General features: G+C 41.9%; 1 protein-coding gene across 1 annotated transcript in view; it reads right to left on the reverse strand.

Moving 5' to 3' along the window:
* Positions 1-6,024: 6,024 nt before the first annotated feature.
* Positions 6,025-17,672, reverse strand: part of PTCHD1 (patched domain containing 1) — a 34,150-nt gene continuing 22,502 nt past the window's right edge. The window contains exon 3 of the mRNA XM_010190706.1: positions 6,025-8,914. Coding sequence (XP_010189008.1) covers positions 7,260-8,914 — 1,655 coding nt within the window. The 3' untranslated portion in view covers positions 6,025-7,259. The remainder of the gene's footprint in view (positions 8,915-17,672) is intronic.

The raw sequence follows: 17,672 nt of genomic DNA on the forward strand, positions 1-17,672 counted from the left end.
CCGACTTAACATGCCTCTACTCTGAAGGTATACACACAGATAAATTTTCAGAATAAAATGTACTGATTACACATTTGCAAAGCCTGATTTTTGTAAATTAGGTCTATGGAGAATTGCATGAACAGCTTTTGCTAACTTAGACAAATGAGGCAGACCAGCCTCGTGCGGGAGTTTTGCTCTTCAGTTCTGTGTGATGCTTAGACATAGCCTCTCTTACATTAGATTAGCAATTAGAAAATGGATATAATTTGATTTTCTGTTTCAGCCTGAATTTCTGCCAACAGTGCTTGTGCATCCTGAATTTAAGGCAATGCGAGAAAGAATGACTGGAAGGGACAAGGCCAGGAGCCGTAACAGGTGACAGAAGTCACCTTTAAATTGCAGAACCAAACTTCCTATTAATCTAAAGTGGCCAAAAGCCCTTGGCAGTCAAAAGCCCACCAGCTCTCAGGCCTGCTGCTGTTTGCAGCGACTTGAGCTTGTGTCTGCCTCACCTACTTTTTAGAGTAAATATGGTTTTATGTCATTGCTGTAACCAGGTGTGACAGAGCAGCTGTAACTATCACCCTTATCACTCAGTGTGGTGGTTTGCTTCTCCATTGAAGCAGCTGCTTCAGGTGGGCCTACAGTGCTGCTGCTCCCCTTCCACAAAACACTGGGAAAAGGGTGGTCTACCTGGGTGTGGGAAGAGGATGATGGATCATCAATCATCCAAAGACTCTGGGGCAGCATCTGTGGTTCTGCTGGGGAACAGGAGAGGTAAGTCTCTTAGTGATGACATGGGACTTCCTAAATTTGTGGATGCTTTGTTGGCAAGAAATTTTTTAATAGGAATAATTCTATTCAGTAGTAATAATTCAGGTCTACCTAGCAAATCGTGGAAGGTCTAGTTCTTGTCTGAGCAGATAACACTATTATTTTGTCAAATCAATTTGACATTTTTACCTTAGCAGTTGCTTTGCCTGCTCTGGCTGAGGTTCTGCTGCTGGATTAGCTAGAAACCTCCCCCAAAAGAAGGGTTGGATCTCAGTAACATGGAAATGAGTAGATGTGAAGTGGATGCATTTTCCCTGTGCTTGCTTCTGAGCAGTGTGCAGCCTGGGACAAGAGGGGTTACTGGAGAAGCAGTGTGTCCTTCAACTTTGGGTCATTGCTGGCTCCATGCTGCAGCAGGTGCCCCTGAACTGCTCCACCACTCCTCTCTGATGGGAGTCAGAGAGGATGCACAGCCTGATTATTTGGGTTAGGCCAGGTGAATCTGTTTGTTAGGTTGGTGATGACATTGGACTTCTGTAGCAGTTTGGGAGCACAGGAAGCAAAGAGAGAGATAGCCATTTTATTTTAGGCTTATGCTGTACATTGAGATTCATTATACAATTTTTCCCTAAATTAATACAAAAATAGTAAAAATAGGTTAAAAAAAGCCCAAATGAAAACCCCTGACATCTTGCAAGCCATTTATTTGACGCACAGATTAAGACTTCTTGGAGCTTAAATAACCTTGAATTGACCTTATTTTTTTTCTTTTCCCAAATTAAAAAAAGGTGATGACTTGCAGAATGCCAACTACATCAGACTCATTTGTGCCTGAGAAGCGGCTGCCCCAGGCAGCCACAGGTGATACTGAGGTGCCCTCTCTGTAGGCAGAAAGCTATGCCAGAACCATGATGGGGTGAGTGGTGGGATGTTGGGGCATGCCACTCTGTCCCAGCCTATGTGCCATGGGGAGGAATACATCTTCAAATCCCCTCCTGGGATGCCTTTGCCATGTTCTCCCTTGCGCTTTCCTGACAGTGGATGGGTTTCACAGCAGCTCCCTTGGGGCTTATCCCTGTCACAAGTTGGAGTTAAAGCTCCCCCCTTGTTCTCTAGTGAAACTGGGGAGGGGGTGAGCAGGGGTAAATTTTCCCCTGCACTGGGCTGGGGTCCCTAGGGGTGCCCTGTGACAATGATGTGGTTCCTGGCCGTGGGTGGAGGACGCTGCTAACCTTTGGAGAGGCAAAGGGGCTCTCTCTCCTCTCCACGGCTCCTTCTCATCAGAGCTCTGGGTACCCTGGGAAGGCTTACTTATTTCAAAATATTTATAATAAATGACAAGTAGTTCTAGTGACAAACATAGGAATAAAACCATGGAAGAAATATTTTGCCCCTACATAGCTAATTGTGCAATTTGATTTGTACGGATCAGGGTTTTAACATCGGTGAAGGCAGAGGAGGAGAAGGCTCTGGATAATCCTTTCTGACCAGGGTCTTCCAAAGAGTGGCTTCCCACAGGACATATGCCATACCACATGAGCTCTGGTCCTGCAAAACCCAGAAGCACCGTCACAAAGTGAGGTGCTTGAGGAGCCAACTGTGTGCCCGTGGGTGCTCGTGCACGCTGTGGGCTGCCCATGTCCTTGGCAGCCACCAGGCCATGCTGCAGGCTGGTGACACGGGAAGTGTCCCCACTGCAATGCCTGGTCTGGCATCCCCAACACCTGCATAGCAGAGCCTTCCCTGCCCTCCCTGCCCTGCCACCAGCTCCAGACCACGTAAGAGTAGCTACAGTAATTGGGGGTCCACAGCGAACCCAAGGCTAACTCCTGTTAACTCTGCTTCCCTTTCCTGCAACACCTTGAACATGCTATCTGCTTCCGCAGTTACCGAACAGGACAATCATCAGTTTTTGCTGGTTTTTTCACACAAAAACCACTTGCTAAAGAGCTGTTTCTGGCTTTCTCACTGTTTCTAAAAGAACTCACGGCCTTCCTTCTGCCTCTGCTGAACTCAATTGTGCAGCCACTCTCTTTTGTTTTCTCTTTGAATAAAAATAAACAAGGTGTAGGCTGAGGTGGGATTTGGTGGCTCACCGGGGAACAGTCAGCCTAGAGAAAAGCATTTAAAAGTACACCTTTCAATTTACAGTACACGTTTTACCTGAATTCAGCGCTGGCTCAGAAAGCCTCTGAGAGCAGATGCGAATCCTCACGTGGCTCAACGTAACCTCAGGCCACTTTGGTAGTGTTTTCCCTCCAGGTTCATGCAGTTGACCATGATAAGTGTGTTTGCTTGTCTTTGGAAAAGCAGCTCTTATTCTTTGCCAGACAGGTTTTTCTCAACCTTCACAGCTCTAATTTTAATCGAACTAGAACATTTTCATTTAAAGCTTTGGACAGAAAATTCTGGCTTCATCAATTAATTTTTATAGCATAGTTATTCCAGCTATACCAACTTTTCTCTCTTTATTTTTTCCTCCAGTGAGAACACTTGTAAATTGAAAATGAGCTTGTGCTAAGACAACATTAGGGATTATGTTACAAGAAAACTGGACTGATCTTGATGGTCATATGCACTTAGGTTGGTTCGTTTTCCCCATGCTTACCCCGTAGTAAAAATATACTGTACACCATACCTTACTGTATGGAAATTTTAATGTTTGTAGAAGATATATGTGCTCAGTGAGCCACAGTTCTATATAGTCTTGTTAGCCTTAGCTAAAACTTTTGCTGTTAGATTTTACTCAGTGCCTGACAGTGTATAATACTCTGTTACTCACTGAATTTATACAAAAATTGGGTCATCTATATTGCAAACAAAACCACAGTGATACCTGGGCTAAAAAGCCACTTAAGAGTATGACAAAAAACTGCTTAAGCCTAGGTAGTCTTCCAAAATGGAGAGGTTCACCTGTAAGGGTAAAATCTTATGCACAGTTAGCCACTGGGAGTGCTTCGGACTGAGAACAGAGCACAACATCCCCACCTGGTAATCAATAAGTGCAGTGAGGACCAATTGACTTTGGTGAAGATAATTGCTCCAGAGGAAAAAGTCAAAGGGGAGGAAGGCCAAAGTGGGTTAGCATAGTCTGAAACCTCTCTGAAACCTGAGAACATGTCATTTCTGGTTCATGTTGAGGTATTCAAGCTACCTGTACAGGAGTATTTGGTGCATCTCTCAGACACATCAGGATTCAGGCAGAAATCTCACGAACCTGGGCTGAGTACACCTTGGACATTTTCATGGCTTTACCTCACCAAGCCCAGAGGTGGGGAGCGGAATGGCACCTTGAGGTGAAACAGGGTGAAAAATGTACTTAAGTTGTTTTTTGGCTCTGTTTTGGGTTTCCTCTGTTCTGTGGATGCTTCAGAGACTGTCTCCTGCCTGTTCTGTCCTTTCCTGTGCAGAGAAAGGCACGGTTCCTCTTCCCCCTCCCAGTTCTGAGTGGCCAGCAGGAGTCACTAATTACTGGTGGGGTAACACGGCACTGGGGGAAACTGCTAGGGGAGGAATCAGCCCTTAAGATTTTTAAGAACGAGCTGGACAAACCTTCAGAAATGATTGAAATGTCATTGGTTCTGCCTTGGGGCAAAGGGGTGGGCTGTAGGACTTCTCACCCTGTCTTCTGTGGACACTCAAGCACATCCTGTGGCACTTTGCGATAGAAGTGCCTCCACATCCTTTTTCTGACAAGTTTGGAGATAGAAGACTAATTTTATCACTGGTTTTATCACCTTCCTTGAAGATCTCTGAAGGCCTCCCATGCTGAGATTTAATAAGAGATCTGTGAAACTACAAGCTTGTCTTTGGACATCTCTTTAAAGATGCTCCTATCTATGCATTTCAATTAGATGTGAAGAGGTTTATGGTAGCCATCCTTGCATCTGGTGTTTGCAAGTGATAGCATCAGGGATACTAGAGGTGTAAAATCAGCGTTTGCCATGTATTCCTCTCCACAGTGTACAAACAACCTCTTCACACATCGCCCATGTCCAGGTGGTCCCACAAGCCAGTAGATTGCCGCTGCCAAAAGTAGTTTGCAATTCCTCTGTAACTCTCAACTAATTTGTTAATGCCCTCAGAAGTTTAAAAGCCACTGCAGCTCCCTGTTGAACAGCCAGGAGATAGGGGAGATTATTATTTAATTGACATAATGGCCATCACAGAAAATCTGTAGTGAAAGTATACTTAAGGAATGATTTTTGGCTGGAAAACATAGCCCCAAGACTGAGTCTAAAGAAAACAGGGTAAACAGATCTCTCCCCTCACCTCACATTCATTTGGCTGTCTTCAAGGTGTCTGCCTGATTTCTGCCAAGGCTGAAGTTGTTGTTACAGCTTCCCAGCTGCTACCGCAGCAAATGTTGTTTGTTTGAGCAAAGAGCCTGTGCATTCCTGGACACAGCTTTCTTTCCTTGTGGTCAGAGCAGGGACTTAGGCAGGGGAAAGGAAACCTTGCCAGCAACAGGGCTGACTTGTTTTGCTAGTCACGATGTAACAGTTTCAGGGCAACACATCTGGTTATCTTATTTTCTGCTAGGGAGAAGGCTTCAGAAGTTATCTCTTTGCTTGAAAATTAATAATCACTAGGTGACATTTGTGGGTTTTGCTCAGGGCATTTGGGGGATCACCGGGCTTGGATGCTAACGAGAAGTTTCATGCAACGAAGCATAGCTTGGGTTTGCGACCACATACATGCTAATCACCATCTGGGTAACGTGGGCAGCCCTCAGAGCCACAGTGCTCCCAGCAGCCCAAGCCTTATGGCTCCTGCAATACCCCTTTGCCCTTCAGATACTGAGATTGAGGGGCCTCAAACGCCATGCCAACTGCTGAAAACTTTTCAAGTACTCTTGCTTGCCGAGCTGTAAAAAGGAGTCTGGTTGCAATACATTCACCTTGCACCGCAAAGCAACAGTCCATGTGTTTATGAGACCACCCAACACACCAGTCAACTTCCCGCACCTGGGTTTTTGCAGGCAATGTATAAGTCGGAATACTCTCAGCAAAACCTACAGAATTGGCTTACGTATCCCCACTGGGGTTCAATGGCACAATAAAACCTTACAGTAATGAGCCTGTCGCTCTTAAGGGTGGAGGGGGTGGAGGAGGAAAGAGATGCTGCCTTATCTGCATTACTCCACATCACAGATGCTGACAGAATTATTGATTTAGAACTCACAGCTCCAAAAAGACTTGGTAATGTAATCTTTTTAAGTTTTTGTTTTTGTTTTTTGTCTTTTTTTTTCTTCTTCCCTCAGATGTGATGTTTTCAATAGGTCCCTTAGATATGGGCTCTTTGGGGACGTTAAACTTGCTGCTGCTAAACCACAGACCCAACCTTCGGTTTGTTCCTCACAACACTCATGGTCTACTGTCTCTTGGAAGAGCCCATAGCTGCAAGGTCTATTGCTTTACAGGTACTCTAGGAAGATTGAGGGATTAAGTTATACATTACGTAAAACTACCCACTAATCCTCTTAGTGTGCATTACCAGTGAATGGCCTGAAATAGGCTCTCACTAAAAGAGCCCTAACATTCACTTTCTTGATGACGGTTTAGTATTTGAGGTTTGTGTCATGGATTTTGGTGCTGAAATATTCAGTACACCGTCTTCTGTCTGCTGCTAGATCCACTTGCACATGTTAGTAGAGTGCTAACGAAATTACAGTTGGTAAAGCAGATTACGTGTTTAACTAGTAGCGAGACATGTATAAAATAGAATTATATATTTTCTAGAGTGACAGAGTCACTGGGATTTTTTTTGTTCTTTTTTTTCTTTTTTTGTTTTTGTAAGAAAAAGGAAGAGCTATAAAACCATGATTAAAAATTATACAAGGGATGATTTACATTTTTAAATGACATTCTTAGGAAAAAAAAGTGATTTATAACATAAAAGTGTTTGGAAAGTGTTTGGTTGCTGTGTACTGCCTTCTTTCCCAGTACAGTTTGCTATCTGCTATACAGCCTTGCATAAATATTTAGATTAGGGGAGAAAAGAAAAATCAAAAGTGATGGCTAAGACCTATAAGAGCTGACTCACTGACTTGAGTTATTGCTGTGCAGAAAGTTTGTAAAGCCTTTACATCCAGCGAACATTTAGTGCTACTTCAGCCTTGACAGTTGACCTTTCAGTCTGATTGGGTTTAGCCACAATAATTGCAGCATCTGCAGTACAGGCGATGCAGATGGCTGCTTAGGAACCCAACTTCTCTCATTAGATCTTACTTCACGTGTCTCAAATTCAACCCCTCTTTGCATGTGTGTGCAAATTCTCTTGCAATACCTGTTACAGGAGCTGAGCAAGCTACAATCCCCCAGCTCTTTTTTAAAATTTATTTTTAATTTCTCCCATCATTTTGAATATTCCTGGATTTAGCTTAGAGAGGGGAGGAAAAAACCTCCAAACCCCTTCCTCTCCCCAGATACTTAGTCAGTACTGGTTTCCAATTTTTTTTTTCCTCAGTAAGACCTAGTGTAAAAAAGCAACAAACAAACAAGTTAGACTGTTGTAATTTGGTCAACCACTCGGGTGCTATCCATATCCACCATTTCAACACACTCTATTTCCTCACGGTTTTCAGGATTCTTCTTCTCTTTCCTCTTCTTCTTGGACGGTGGCAGGAAAGTCAGTATCACAGGTAAAATGGCAAAGCAGTGAAAGAAGGTGACTAATGCTATTAAAAACAAGCACCTGAACAGTGTACGGGTCAGATTTGAAGGCACAGCTGCAAGAGGAATCAGACCAACAATATAGCAGAGGTAGCTCTGCAAAATAGCTACCCCATGCACTTCCAGGGCATTTTTCACCCATTTAGTTCTTGTGAACTCTTTGCCCAGGACAAAGGTTGATAACAGTGGAGCACAGTTGTCAATTGTATAATTAATTCCGTAAATTAAGCACAACACAGAAATACAATCTAGTTCCACCTTCCACAAGGTCATAAAACCTATAACTCCGAATTCAACCGAGGCAACAGTTAGAGTGAGCCAGACATTGATCAGAGAGTCTGCCACCAGGAATGCAGAGAAGAAGAGCAGAAATAAAGCACTAATGCAGGAGTTTTGTAAGGGGGCTCCCACTGAAGAGGCATAACGATCCATGTACACGAATGATGGATTGAAAACGATGAATTTCACCTTGGAGGTGAGAGAGAGCTTCCTCAGGGTCTCCAGGAGGTCATAAAGTTCTTCTCTCTTGGTTTCCATTGTCTTGGCCACCAAGAACATCCTGGAGGCCACGACATCGACTTCGTTGTTGTATTTCTTGGAAAAGATGATATCCTCTGAAAAATGGGCAAACTGAGGGGCCTTCAGGAAGGAGTTCCTCAACATATCAGTGAAGTTCTTCTTGGGCAATCCAGTAGATATGTTGAGTTTCCTAAGGTAATTTAAGTAGCTTTCAAACCAAGATATCCTCACAAAGCCCTTGGTATACTCCAGCACGTCCTCCTGGACACTGGTGTTCCAGTACTCGATCGACTCGTAGATGTAGAACCCGATCACCGGGCTGTAGTTGCTGAAATACTTCTGCTGGGCAGTCGTATACTCAATGGTCCGTGTCGCGGTCGCTACGATGTTGCTCAGGTCTGACCCTTCACTGACCTGCAGGTAGCCCATTAAGGCAAAGGAAATATAAACAAGGTAAAAGAGAACTACAAAAGGCTTGACGTAGGTGTTTGTTATCCAGTCACAATAATAGCGTTTCAGGAACCACACCAAAAGATGACTCTCGTAAGTGTTTGTTTCCTCTGAATCCGCTGTGTCCTCGCTGAATTTGGCTGTCAGAAGAAACCTATACCATGCAGGCTTCTCTTGCAACACCTCTGGCTTTGGTACCTTTCTGCAGAAGATACTATGCTGGTAGTTGTTTTCTATGTAGCCAGTAAACACCAGGCTGGAACCATAAAAGGAGAGTACATAGAGGTAGTTGAAGAAAATTGCAATACAGGAATTGCAGCAGAAAATCCTCGCTGCTTCAATGTTAGTGAAGGGACTGGCACCTATTCCAAAAGTGACCAGGTACATGGCAGTGGTGAGAGAAAACGAGAGCATGGAGTCTGCAAATACAGCTGCAGTCCTCTCTTTTACATGTTGGTCTTCTCTAGTTTTTCTCCAGGAGGACAACATTTCAAAAGTCCCATATAACCCATGACCTACGACAGAGAACAAAGCGAGTGTTTAAAGTGCTTGAATCAACATGTGGAAAAACATAACAAGGACATGCTAAAAGACTCAAAGGAGACACAGCTGGCCATTACCAATGCTTGAAGTAAACATCCTGCAGAAGAGAGAAATTATTATGGAGGTCTATGCCACAGGAGCGCATTTGCCACCTGACTAGCAAACCTTACTGCCAGAGCTTGAGGAGAGTTCTGCATCGCTGGCGCAGGGTTGACGGGTTAAGGAAAAAGGATTTGTTTTCCGGTTGGCTGTTTTGTTTCATTATTTTGGAGTGCCTGTGATGGAAGATGCTTTGAAATTAGTTTTTCTTGTTGATGGGATCTGACCTGTGGTGAAAACAATATGACCTTGAAGTGCCTATGCTGGAAGCAGAGCATTGGTTGGTTGCTTTGTAGAACATCTGTAAAAAAATAAAACCTTCATATAAGCTGAACATTGTCAAGCAAATCAGTCGCTGATTTCTCCACTTCCTATACAAACTTTCCATTTGGAAAAAGAAATCCTAGAAACACAATAAACAAAAAAAAGCACAAATAAATTTTAAAGCTGCAGAACGGTAGAACTGATATAGAACTACTTAAGGCATTGGTCTTCTTATTTTAATAAGTCTAAGGGCTTGTAAATCCAAATACAGCTCTATTTTTCTTGGCAGTTCCTACATTTTGTAATGCATTTAATTAACTCCTAAAATGGAAATAGCATTCATGAAAGGAGATAAAGATCTGCAGACCAAAAATCCTGTGTTTAACCCCCAAGTGCAGCTAAATTGGGAAAAGTGCATGGTTTTATCTTGACCTTGGTCAGTCATCTTTCTCTTACAGTTTCTTTTTTTGTGAATGATAACCTAGATGCATTTGAAGGACACAGACCTCTGGTCTATCATAGCACACCTGAGCTGGGAACGCAGCCATCAACCAGCTATCAGGTGAGAGTAGCTGAGATAAAAGTAGGTTCATGTTTTACACAGAGATGAATGGATGAATATAGTCTTTGTATCACAACTAAAATGAAAGACAGTAATATTTTCTCATAATAATTTTATCATGTTCATCTTTACTTAACAGATCCTTTCTATATAATCCCACCTTCTTTGCTGCCTTTTGATCACTCCTCCTCCTTATTCTTTTGCTGTTTTTCCTGCTCCCTGTCTACTTCTCTGGTCTGCTCTTGCATTACCTCCAGAAATTTCCAAAAGTCAAACCACAGTGTTTTGCTCTTACCCATTCCTTGATAATATGAGATAAAATAAACGGTGCTGAATTAATTGCTGATGACACTGAAGTGCAGTCACTGGACTTCTGAAGCTGATGATCCAGTCAGGCAAGCCAAGGTAATTCACAGATTTCTGTTAGAATTTCAGGCTGGCTGCAGAGTACCAAAATTGCTGTATCAGCCAGGTTCTCTCCACCTCTAGGAGATGATCACTTTTGCCGCAAGGGCTATGAACATCAGTCAAGAAACTCCCAAACAAATAAGGTATTCTGAGGAACCAAAAAACCAGAAAATACACTAGGCGGTTTGGACTGGATGATCTTTAAAGTCCCTTCCAGCCCAAACCATTCTATGATTCTATGATGTGTTTATTGTTAAATGCCTTCTGTAGGCTAAATATGCCATTGATCTGACAAAATAACCCTTTTGTGGTCAGTACCTTTAACAGCAGGGGCAGCTCCCCCTTTCCTGCAACCTTACCTATATTATAACAGGTGGCAGAGCTGATCACTGTTAATGCTGAAAAGAACAGGTATGGAGTGTTTTATAAGGAATACAAAATACAGAGCTTGTAAGATGAGCTAATAAGCTGGTGTTATCACCTTATTATAGTCACCTCATATTTAGAGTTACAAAGTCTGTGCTCTCATGTATATCAGGTATCCTACCTACATTGTTATTTGGAGTCATGGCATGGACCAAGACTGTCCAATTTGTAGCACCATTATGCTCCTTGTTTTCATATGGCATTTGGAATTCATCTTAATTGTCCCAAACAATGTTTTACAGCTGCTTTCAGAGGCCAGGTCAAGACTGTCAATTTGATAACTAGCACTGTGGCCCCTCTTAAAGCTAATGGGGAATACTGGAACTCCCCAGACGTAAAATCAAGCAAAAAGCACAATCAGTGACTGGCACCCTGTTGCTAATTATGCTTCAAATAGTTATGTTCTAGGCTCAGTAGGGAAAATGTGTTCTCTGTAAAGACAGACTGACCTTTATTTAAATGTAAGTGATCACTTGCCAAAGCAGGGAGTGAGAGGTTTAATCCATTTATGGCTCCCATAAGTCCTGCAGACAGGCTCGTCTGAGAATTTCACATGGCATCATATGCATCAGCTTCGAGTGAGCAAAACAGAATGAAATGAGGTCATTGAATATTACAAATTACTTCCATCGTGAGCTTTAGCTATAGCATGTTTTTGTAAAGGAACATTTCAGCGTTAATAGGGTCTTGCCTAAAAATACTCAAATAGCCGCATTAATTTGGAAAGCCTTGACATTGTGATGAAAAAAATAATTTGGAGCTAATTAAATACGATGCTGAGCCTGACTTTTTAACAGGTATAAGATTTTGGATAATGTCTGATGACACAACTCCTGATACCACATATTTTCTTTAATGAGGAAACAAAAACACAGTTGGTTCTTACATAATCTTTGAGACTACCCTAAAATGGAATCTGATTTAGAGAACTGCTCAAGTAAATGCATGAAGAGGCATCAGGGCACGTGCTCCACAAAGCCAACAGAAAAACATTTAGATACTATTCTATTTTAGGATAGGCTCCTTTTGGTTTTTGCTACACAATCTGCACGCTAGGAACTGGTATTTTCCTTCAATTGTACAATTTGTGATTCCTCTGTCCCTCTGTATAATAGCTACAAAATTCTTATTTACCTTTAGGAAGACAAGCCTAAATGACAAACTTGCACACCTTTTTGTATTGGTGGCATTACTGACCTGATACAGTATCCTCTGACAAAAAGATTAAGTCTAAACTTGTGCACAAATTAGGTGCATGGCAATCCAAAGATTAGCCTTATTTAGCTAGAATGGGATTTACCTAACCTAATTTACTCCTCTAAATACTGACTGCAAGCACAACTTGGGGTGCCTATCTCCAACATTGCCTAACTCGCTGATGCTTGTACAAGCCTAACCTACAGAGATTACGGCAGATAGCACCATGGAAGCATTTTGTGATAATTTCTTTCACTATTCTGTCATTTCAGAGTTTCCTTTTCTTGCATCCTTAGCTGATTTGCACTGCTTATCTCTGTTTCTCTTGCTGGTGCTATGTCTTCCCTATATAATATTAATGAGAAGGCAGCAATTTTTTCCTTATAAATAAATTCTGTAATTGCTTTAACTGATTTCCCCTTTTTACTAGAGAATTAGCCACAAATCTGTAATGATTTAGAGCAATTTGTTCATTATTCACAGTCATTCAGTAAATAATAAATATGAACTCAAACAGCTAATGGGCTATCGGAGATCTTTTCCTGTTGACATTTGCTATTATGATTCACTGATTGTGCCCTACAGTCAGGCTGTACAACCACAAGCTAAGAAGTACATGGAAAGACAGGATTTTTATAAGGAAAACAGGTTCTGAATGGGCAAAGGAAAATGTTATGGGAACAGGAGAAAGGTATTGGAGAAAATGGAGACCAAATATTTTTTCCTCATTCTCTTTTTCTGCTACTTTGCATTGTAGGATATACTCTGAATACATGTCTTGGATGACTGAGGACAGAAATTCTGGCATTTGTTGCCAAAGAAGATGAAGAAGATGGTCACTGCTATCTATTATTTCTGAGGAGCTTATTTTTAGGGGCTGAGGTGGGCTATCTTTAATTTTAGAAGGTAATAACGATACCAGCAATAAAAACAATAAATTATGTCTAGCTTAAATACAGCACTTTTATGAGGAGCCTGAAAATGCTATAAAAAGTTTCATTAGCCTCCTTCAGGATCAAGTCTTGCAATTACACGTGCTCTGCAAAACCAACATAGAGCATGCACGAGAGAAAAAAAGCACTTGTAAGTAGTCATGAAAACTAAGGCAAAATTTTCCCTTGCTTTATATTATCACATTATTTACCGCATTCTAAATGCTACTTATGTGCAGGCGCTGTAACTGTTCTTTTTAGTACCACTTTAAAAATCTCAAAAAAGAAATCCATCCTTCCCCCTGCTATGCGATTGTTCAAGCAAGAGGCCTTTATGAATGGGCATTGGCAGCCTAGGCTTAGAGTTGGCTCTGGTCCCGCCTGGCAAATGGCAAGACCAAAGCAGAGAGGGGTGAAAGGATTCAAAGCAGCCTCAGAGCCTGTGGGAGGACAGCGAAGTGACCTCCTGGTCACCAGAGTCACAGACCAGCTCTCTATTCACACGGCTTAATTGCTTCCCTAAAACAAAGGCTGCTGCCCGCTTTTATTGTTTAAAGATTAAGGGATATGTTCAATTTTGCACTAAAATCACGTGAGCTTTTGATCTTATCATTATAAGATGAAGTTTGGGTATTAAAATAGACTTCTTCAGTAATAGTAAGTTAGGGGAATGACTGAGAACAAGGTTTTGGTTTCTCTTCTTGCAGTTTTACCTATCTATGAAAGTAGAGAAGTGCAGTACACTGCGGCTCTCATTTTTGTGTTCTTGCTGATTTGAAGGTTGTGAGTTTGGTATTTGAGTACAATCTCTTTGAATGAAGCCTCACTTATAGGTAGTGCAGTTCCAGACTGCTGTGTGGAAGGTCATGTTTTGGGGGTAATTCATTTTACTCATCCTATTTTAATGCAGTGGCACATAAACACTAATAATGATTGATCTCCACCTCAGTGGGGCTGAATGCTGCACCAGTACATATGTTGCCCATTAACTGCCAGAATTAAAACTAATAAAGCACCAAATTGTCTTCCTAAGTGGGCAGACTCCTCTAGCAGCAAGGCTGGGTTAAGAGGTATTTGCCCCTCCTTGGGCACCGCTTCCCCTCCCCTACCAAAATTTGCAGCTCTCTCATTGCTACTAATTCACCTGTTTCTAGCCTAAATTGGACTGAAGGAATGTTCGGCATTAGAAACATCAGTGACAATTTCTTTTGAGGGTTCATTGTTAATCTGAAATATTTTACTGACACTGATGGCATGAAAGACTGGCCAAAATTGGGAATGAGTCATGGCAGGAGGTATGGGAGCCTTGTAAATTGGGTAGGCAAAAAACCTGAAGTGAAAGCATGGTCTCATGGAGTTATGAGGTTAAGTCTGAATTTTGATTTAAGGTTTTTGTCTGTGTTGTACTGGCTGCATCCTTGTAACACTATCCGCTCAGCTGGACAAATGCTGTCTCACTTAGGTTGATTTAAGCCTGAACCCATCCCACTGAATGGGAGCACTTGTCTGCGGGAGGAATTTAGTGTGCTATGGAAATGTGTGTGAATTTACAGAGGACTAGCTATGTTGCACCATCTTTCTTTGCGGAAATCCATGAAGGACAGCTTGATTCACATTCAAAGTGGAGTGAAATATCATCTACAGAGATGAACACCGGATGAATTAGCATGAAATGGCTAGCAGACTATAAATTCATATCCCAGCTTGTTGCCAATGCAGGCAAGGTCTCAAGAACTGCACTTGTGCAAAATTACTTCACGGGAGATCAGAACCATACCACAGGAATTGCCCTTTCCAAAACGATACCTGTAATAACATATGATATAATGAAAGTGCAATGAATTTTCCTAGTTGACAGTATTAAAAATAACAATGTACACAGCTCAACTCTGGGATTGCTTTCCACAGTAATGTCAACAAAGAGGCTGAGATAATTTCCCCCTGCTGACTTATTTTTTCCAGCTAGATCAGTGAGCTCATCAGCTCCCATCTTCTCAAAAGCCAAGGGAAACTGCTAATCCAGATTCCCTTTGTCACAGGAGTTGCAATCAACCAGTTGTTGACTAAATACGCGTCCCGCCTCATGAGGCCTCTCCCAGCAGGCAGGATTTTACCTTGGAAAACACAGCAGTTTCAAAACTGGATATGCAGGCAGAGCAAGAGAATTTGCATTCAGTTGAAGTAAACATATGGCTTCATACCCTGTTCCCACTAAAAGAATAAAATACTACAGCTAACTGAGATCCTTCAGCATGCAGACAGAATTAGCACCAAGCCTAATGTATATGACAGTTTTCACTGAGTTAATAGCAATTTAGTGGCATGGGTTGAGCCAAACAGTGAAACCATTGTTAGCACACTGTTGCAACAAACTTCGGGTTACTCTAACCAATGTCTATCTTTGAACAGTGCTGCAATGCTACAGTTTTGCTGTGTGAATATGAGACCTCAAGGAGGGTGCGCATGGTCAGACATCCCAGCAGACACGCCCGTCCCAAACATTTCTGCTGGGCAAAGAAAATTCTGCGCTGCAAATCCTACATGCTTTTCCTACATTTGCCTGAGTATTTCTGGGAGTCGGGTTCACAGTGTAGAGTAAAATCCTATAGGATACTGATATCCTATAAGGTACTAATCCAATCAACTATGTTTCTAGGCAGCAGTGTCCATCTCAGGTGAACTGTGGCAAGAAGACTTATGCTGTAGACAGTCAAGCAGTCTTAAATGCATCCTCATTCGCCAAGTGAGTGGAGTCCCAGCCACCCAAGTACAGTCTGACTTCATTTCATACCTCCGAGCACACGTTCAAAGGGCAAGCAAACCTGAACACTATGAGCAGGTGTGGTACCTGGATTAAGAAGAAGACATGAAAAGTAATATGGGATGGGATGTACTGGCATAAGCGAAGGCTGTACATATAGGAATGCTTTCTTTACATCCTGTTGCACAGACCCTACATGTCTGTATTACAACTGAATTACAGATATGACAACATACCTCAAAAATATGATGACAATGCTGTCAGGTAGGTTCACTATTTGCAATTAATGTTTTAAGTACTACTATATTTTACACACATATGACTAAGGTGTACTATGCCTGCAGATGTTAACATCCGACTTGGGATCTTCCCAAAGAAGAAATATACTGAAATTAGGTATGCCAGTCTGTTAGACATCTAGGCATGATACCAGCAGACCAATCTCTGGGATTGCTTTACATTTGAATATTAGCCATTCACCCTCAGTTGTCAGGCTGCTCTCTCCAACCATGCTTACTAAAGCTCCGGCCATCCCAGTCAGAAAGCCCCAGGCATGCCCATGTATTCCTTAACTTACTACTGGGCTCAAAAACACGTGTGTCTTGGAGCATTCACTCTAGCTAGAAATCTGCCTCAGTCTCCAGAGAGAGAGTTGTGTTTTGCCCTGTATCTACTTGGCAACAAAATAAAAGAAACCGAAATGTTTAATAATACGCTCCCAGTATCTGCTGTATTTCACAGCTGTGGGTGGTTGTGCCCACAGACACGCACCGTTGAAGAGAAAAATGTCCCTGTACAACAAGCTGTATTGGTTGGTGCATGCAGAGGAGCAATCTTCAGCTGGTGCTCAGTGCTCCATGCTATGAGACACCAATGCTATTTTTAGTTGTAGATCCTGCAGGACTTTCTGGGCTGTTAAGCCTGTGCTTAAATTGCTTAATGCACAGGCAGGAAAACAGGGTGTGTCTGGAAATCCAGCACAGGGTTTATGCCTCATTTAGGGCTCATGTAGTGCTGCCAAGCACAGCTTAACACAGGGCTACGTTCCTCGTAAGACTCATACGGATCTGCTGCACCGGAGTAATTTTGATCCCAGTGTTCTGGCAATCAGTATCTGCCATAATATCCTACATTTTCGATGTTTCTAAACTTAACTTTTGGAAATGCAGCACATGTTTAGCTCTCTGTTCTACTGTGAAACAGCCTGTTGTGGTCAGGCGTAGCCCCTCCTGAGTTAAACTAAAGAGTATACATTTGCACAAAGAATGCGCTGACAAACAGAAATCACCCTCATACTCTTGGTCTCAACCTAAATGGTCAGGACAGAGTCAGCGATGCTTGGGGTACATGATGCATCCCAATTATAAACTCCCAGTACTATCTTTTATCATGGCAGACAAGCAAGAATGAGTAGATTTTTTAGAAAATGGTACAAATCGCAAGCTAATTTTAAGAGCAGGATCTACACATTCTTAACGAAAACTATTCTACTTCTAAATCCCTAGCTCTGAAGAAATACATACAGATACACAAGACACATGTAGACATTCCTGTCATGTGTCTACCTATACAAGGGGAAAAGAAACAAAGAGAAGTGTTTTAAATAAGTAGAATTAAACAATGCCTCAGTATTCACAGTCCTAGTCTTCACCACAACCCTTAATCAGCAATGGCAGTAACATGGTTTGCCACTTTTTAGTTTTGGAGTATGCGTATTTTAAATCTATTCATTACAAAAAAGCATTTCCTTACTTAATACTGCCTTTTCAAATTATTTTTTTAAAACTATACCAAAGTCAATTCAAACTAATAGCCTCTTATTATAATGATTATAATTCAGCATCCATGTGGTTAATCTGGAATAGCCCGATTGATTTCAACAGAGTAAAAATCACTGATTTAGGTTTTGGGAAAATGCTAGGATTTTTGCTTGGATCGCCTTTTCTTAGTATAGAACCAATGTAATATTTGAGATTTTGTTGTTATAGTGGTAGCAAGAATGTCAGATAAGCGAATTTTAAAAACAGAAATGCATTTCAGAGAAAACTTGAGCAGCTCTTTCATTTTGAGAAAAACAGATA

Source organism: Mesitornis unicolor, unplaced genomic scaffold (genome assembly GCF_000695765.1).
Source record: "Mesitornis unicolor isolate BGI_N332 unplaced genomic scaffold, ASM69576v1 scaffold49218, whole genome shotgun sequence".
Taxonomy (NCBI): domain Eukaryota; kingdom Metazoa; phylum Chordata; class Aves; order Mesitornithiformes; family Mesitornithidae; genus Mesitornis; species Mesitornis unicolor.